The following is a 5,983-nucleotide window of genomic DNA, read 5'->3' as shown; positions in this document are numbered from 1 at the left end:
TATCTATTATATATAAATAATTTTTATATTAATATTTTAATATAAAATATCTATTATATATGTATAAATAATTGTGATATAATATAAGATAGAGTATCACAATTAAAATTTATCAATTATTAAAATAATTATGTAGATTGTATCATAATTAATGGGTCAGTCATTTTATAAATTACCCTTAATAACATTCTTGCGAGACTTTCGCGCAGCTTCCTCAATTGGTATCCCGTTAACCGTTTCAGCAAACAGATCGTCAACTTGCAAAACTTGTATATAGAAATCGTCAAAGGTCTGATTCGTTGTCGTTGTCATAAGTTTATCAGCGGGAATACCATTCAACATCTCCGTCGTAAGATTCATAATATCCAACGAGTTTTTGTACGTGATTGTACCTGCAATAAAAGTTCCGTCAATACATTTTTTAAATCGATTTCTATAGCGTTAAATGACAGAATAATAAGTTGTTATTTGTTCAACCTTGAATTTTCTGAGTATGGTTAATGCGGAATAAATCATCAATCAATTGATCAACGATTGTCCCGTTCAAGCTTTTAATTTTCAACCTTGGTACTGTCAAATCGGAATGTAATATAACAGTGTCGTTTGAATATTCGATGGAGTTATTTGCAGCAAACCTGATTCCTTCATCCTTTTGTAACATCCAGTCTGCAACGCATTATTTACATATTAGAACAAAAAAAAAAAAACATGAAAAAAGAAAAAAAAATATATATATGAGATAAATTATAAAAATTGTTCAGTTTTTATTCTAACTTACATTGGGCTGGCATTCCACAGAGAGATTCAACTTCAAGTTCGTGTATAATGATACTTTTCCCTTGCAACGGATATGTAAAGTTTTGATTGCCTTCCGAGAGAATTATCTTCTTCGAATGCATCTCCATGTCGTTTACGAAATCGACGTGTACTTGATCGATCTCCAACTCTTCTACATATGCATCGTCGATGGTGATCGTGTCTTCCGATGTTTCCAACGCAATTGTGCTCATTTCTTTTTGCCACTTCATTAGTCCTTGTTTTACGACATCGTGGATACTGTGATTAAGTTTGTCCAGAGATTTTTCAATCTGATGTGGTGGTAAAATGTCTTCTTCAGTCACAATCTCGATGCTCTCCACTGTGCCGGATTGCAAGTTCAAATTATCGAACTTTACTGGTTCCGAGATCGTCAAGTTCTGCGCGGACGGTAAGAGAAATTTCCAAGAAGCCTCGGCTTCCTTTATAGCCGGCATTCTTGCTTGCAACATTTCGATCAGATCCGACAAACATCTTCTTGTTACATCAACATCTTCTACAGCGTTATCTGTGATAGAGAAATTTCATTTAAAATTTTTTTCTATCGCTTTTCGAATTTTTGTTCCATAAATCTTAAAACTTGAAATGTTTACAACAATGTAAATATAATATATAAAAGGCATTAAAATTTTAAATAAGTCGTTTAATATGTGTGTGTATAGACCGATAACTATAAAAAGATTAATTAAAGAAATAGATTTTAAGAATGAAATTTCAACATTCTTAATTCTACAAAGTACAATAAAAAAATATTAAAGTAATATAAGATGGATATAATGTAAGCTTATTTTTATATTAGTTGCTTCTTCGTGCGATGAATGAAAAAGTTCGCAATTACAATTATTTACCGCTTGGTATAGAAGTCATTTCAGCCTGCCACTGTTCCACCCAGTATACATTCTTTTCCTCAATAATCAATATTACAGTCATCGTATAATTATTCATCGATATCATCATATCGATTATCTTTTGGCTATCTTTGAACCGTTTAATGTTTTCACTTTTCCAATCCGATGTACTATGAAATTTATATAACTGGATGATATTCTGTAAACACATTTGTTACAATATTATCACGTTTCGCTTTTAAAAAAAATGAGTGATTAATCTGTTATACTTACATCATGTGCCACAACTATAAAAGTATCGCCGTCTATGTAGAAGATACTCATCAAACTATGAGGATCAATCTCGGAAAGACTAAACCAATTCAATAGCTCCTGTCCTAGAATGCAATATGTTTCAATTAATGTTTTATTGGAAAGAACAAAAAAAGATTTATATTTTCAGGAGAAATACACCAACCATCCCAGCAGAGAACGTTTAGCCCTAACTCGTTTATCATTAAGACGAAGTTGAAGCCGCTATGGACATAGTGATGCATCGAAACCGGTCGCGCGGTGGATAAAAATTGTATCCTCGCGATGTCACCGTCTTTGAACTCGTACACCTCGGAACCGATCCGCGGGTTCTCGGCGTCGTACTGCGCAAACACGATAATCGTCGATCGCCGTTGCTCAAAGGCGGTGACCGATATCGTGCCGGTTGTCATCACCTCGTCGACTACGTCCATGTATGTACCGCTCCATCGATAAATACTACAATTCGATAGAAGATTGTGAAAAAAATAATTAAAAATCCAAAAAAATTTAATCTCGGAGAGCACACATTTGCTATCATATAAAAAACAGTTACATATAAATATAAAATATAAAACAGTTACAAACGAGGAATTTATATATAGTATAATTTATATATAGGAATTTATATTAACATAATATATTATATTTATCATATAAAAACAGTTATATTTAAAATATAAAATATATTATATTGAAATTAATTGAGAAATTAATTGAGTTGTAAGAGACTCACATGGATGGCACAGAAAATTTGCCAGCATAATTGGCGATGATCAGATGGAGATGATCGTCCTGTGTGAAAAATTTAGCATCTACGGGGATCCCTCTGTGTCCGATAGTGTGGCGGAATCGCAACGTGTCTTCTCGCGTTGCCGTATAAAGACTACACAAATCGGGCTCGTAACATAGTAATAGATAGATGGTATCTTTCCACACAATGCTCTGCAATTAGAACGATTCGTTGTTTAAATTATGATAATTAATTTTATATTTTAAAATCAAAAATAAATAAGTAAGATAAAAAGATTATCAATCAATCAATGAAATTTACAGAGAATAATTATAACACATGCATATATCTATTTATTATATATTTATTTATACTATAAATAATTTTTTATATGTCTATTATACTTAATTTCAATTTAAATAATCGATAAGATAATATAATCACAATTAGCAATATTTCCAGCTTATACAGGGTGTTCCAGATCAGGTCAATGAAACTTCAGGATCTTCATATAAAAACAGTTATATTTAAAATATAAAATATATTATATTGAAATTAATTGAGAAATTAATTGAGTTGTAAGAGACTCACATGGATGGCACAGAAAATTTGCCAGCATAATTGGCGATGATCAGATGGAGATGATCGTCCTGTGTGAAAAATTTAGCATCTACGGGGATCCCTCTGTGTCCGATAGTGTGGCGGAATCGCAACGTGTCTTCTCGCGTTGCCGTATAAAGACTACACAAATCGGGCTCGTAACATAGTAATAGATAGATGGTATCTTTCCACACAATGCTCTGCAATTAGAACGATTCGTTGTTTAAATTATGATAATTAATTTTATATAAATAAAAAAATTAATATATTATAAATATAATACATACGTATTATATAAATATGAAAATGTGTACGAATATAAGATATAAAGATAATAAATATGTAGAAAACATATATAATTATCAAAAAATATTTTATATGAAAGATGTGACATATATAAAAAATTGAAATTATATCGATATTGATATTATTATTAAAAATTGAAATTATATCGATATTGATATTATTATTAAAGATGATTAAAGTACCCTGACAAATTTAACGGCGGAGTGCTCCCCGATCCTATCAACCTGGCGTAACCCCTCGTAGGTTTCGTTCCAAGAAGTCTTGTTAAGAAAGGGTGCCATCACGCGATTGCCATCGAGGATGAATGTCTTATTAAACATATTTATCGCGAATGGCCGATCCTCATTCGTTAGAGGCACTCGCCATGATCTATCCCATTGTACTTTATACAATTTTTCCTGCACTGCAAAGAGAGTTTGGTATCTTATCACTCGACAGAAAAATGATTTCTATTTGACAATGAGTAAGTAATACACTATTGTATATATTTAATCTGCATATATATTTGAAAATAAATGATTAAAAAAGTAGATTTTTAATATAATTAATTTTGAGAAAAATTTCTTTGAAAATATATTCTATTTAAATTAATCCTATTTTAATTGATCCTATTTATCCTATTTAAATTAAATTCATTGCATAAACTTACCCGGCGATGTTTCCTGAATGTGAATCTTAATAAATTCTATCTTAGATTGCCGCAATTTCTCGTATAGATATTCGTCCACATTTGTCGCGTTTACACAAAAGAACTGGATAAATAAATAATAGCTTGCCACCTATAACATAATAAATATTAAAAGAATGTAAATTTCTTTACATTTTATCGTTCACTGTATTCATATTAGAAACGATAATGATACTCACAAATAGAAAAAAGAGTTTCATGGTTTTATGATTTCAATTACGATATCACCATTCACCAGCAAAGGCCGTGCGAACATTGAGAGATTTCGGAAACAGTCTGCGATATTTGAGTGACCTTCTTAACACATTGTATACAAAGAATGAGTATAAATACGATATATATATAAACGTAAATATGCCAAATATATACACACAGATAAATCAATAATATGAGATAGAGCTACAAATATCAATGTTTATGCTCATTTCTTCAATTTAAAATCAAAAATAAATAAGTAAGATAAAAAGATTATCAATCAATCAATGAAATTTACAGAGAATAATTATAACACATGCATATATCTATTTATTATATATTTATTTATACTATAAATAATTTTTTATATGTCTATTATACTTAATTTCAATTTAAATAATCGATAAGATAATATAATCACAATTAGCAATATTTCCAGCTTATACAGGGTGTTCCAGATCAGGTCAATGAAACTTCAGGATCTTATTAAGAAATTGAATTTGAAACAAAAAATTTCCGATAAACATAGGTCCGGAAACGTTTCGTTAAAAAATTATAGCTAATAAATTTCGAAAAAACACGTTTTTTTGATGATTTTTAAAAATAATTTCAAAACCCTTCATTCATTTGAAAAAAATAACAAAATAAATCTGATGAGTAATTAAATAACGAACTAAATTACACCAATTTCTTTAATTCTAATAAGGCGTTCAAAAGAAAATAAGTTCAAAACAACGAAAAAGCAGAAAGCTTGAAAAAACCAACTTTCAATGGTCTTTGTGTAAACACTACATTCGTAGTGCAAACATTGCGAATGCAAACATAAAAATGTTCTTATTAAATTTTAATCATAATTAATTACTTACAGAGAGTTTATTAGCAACTTTTTAACGAAGCGGTTCTAGACCTAAGTTTATAGAAACTTTTTTGTTCCAAATTCAATTTCCTATAAGATCCTAAAGTTTCATTGACCTGATCTCTGGAACATCTTATATATTTCATGTCCCATTATTAAAAAAGCATAGATTGAAACGGACATATATAATTACTGCAAGTTTATTGCTTGATAAATTACAGTGGTGTTTCGATAGATTTTGAGTTTCGCGATCAATCACAAAATATATCATCGGATTATTGACATTCAAATCACTTTATATTCTGTTTGGCTAAACATTTCAAAGGATAAAATAAGCCTTATAAAAGTCTTAAGCTCATATAAAAATATTCAATCAATTAAAAACTTCGAATCAAGAAATTTAAAAAATACGTTTTTATTGCGCTATTTTTTCTTTAATAATCAATTGCGAGTCTTTTCAATATTTTGGTTTTTATACTTTTTATAATTTATATTATTTTTTATAATTTGAGCACTATACCAGTAGTTGATCACTATACTAGTAGTTTCTGATTATTGCTAGTGTCGATCTCTTCGTTTTCCCTTCTTTTCTGATCTTTTTTATGTGTGTGAATTAAAAATTGTATGTGAATTAGGAAAATTTATTGTAC

The 5,983-nt window shown here is 29.6% G+C and overlaps 1 protein-coding gene across 1 annotated transcript in view; it reads right to left on the bottom strand.

Moving 5' to 3' along the window:
- Window positions 1-4,562, bottom strand: part of LOC115242654 — a 10,109-nt gene extending 5,547 nt beyond the window's left edge. The window contains exons 1-10 of the mRNA XM_029819107.1: window positions 4,462-4,562; window positions 4,244-4,373; window positions 3,777-3,997; window positions 3,280-3,488; window positions 2,122-2,414; window positions 1,938-2,041; window positions 1,665-1,863; window positions 779-1,324; window positions 478-666; window positions 177-392 (exon numbers count right to left, since the gene is read on the bottom strand). Coding sequence (XP_029674967.1) covers window positions 177-392; window positions 478-666; window positions 779-1,324; window positions 1,665-1,863; window positions 1,938-2,041; window positions 2,122-2,414; window positions 3,280-3,488; window positions 3,777-3,997; window positions 4,244-4,373; window positions 4,462-4,482 — 2,128 coding nt within the window. The 5' untranslated portion in view covers window positions 4,483-4,562. The remainder of the gene's footprint in view (window positions 1-176; window positions 393-477; window positions 667-778; window positions 1,325-1,664; window positions 1,864-1,937; window positions 2,042-2,121; window positions 2,415-3,279; window positions 3,489-3,776; window positions 3,998-4,243; window positions 4,374-4,461) is intronic.
- Window positions 4,563-5,983: the final 1,421 nt, after the last annotated feature.

This window comes from Formica exsecta, unplaced genomic scaffold (genome assembly GCF_003651465.1).
Source record: "Formica exsecta isolate Colony F162 unplaced genomic scaffold, ASM365146v1 scaffold614, whole genome shotgun sequence".
Lineage (NCBI taxonomy): Eukaryota > Metazoa > Arthropoda > Insecta > Hymenoptera > Formicidae > Formica > Formica exsecta.
The sequence above is the reverse complement of the archived record's forward strand: the minus strand, read 5'-3'. Positions and strand labels throughout refer to the sequence as shown.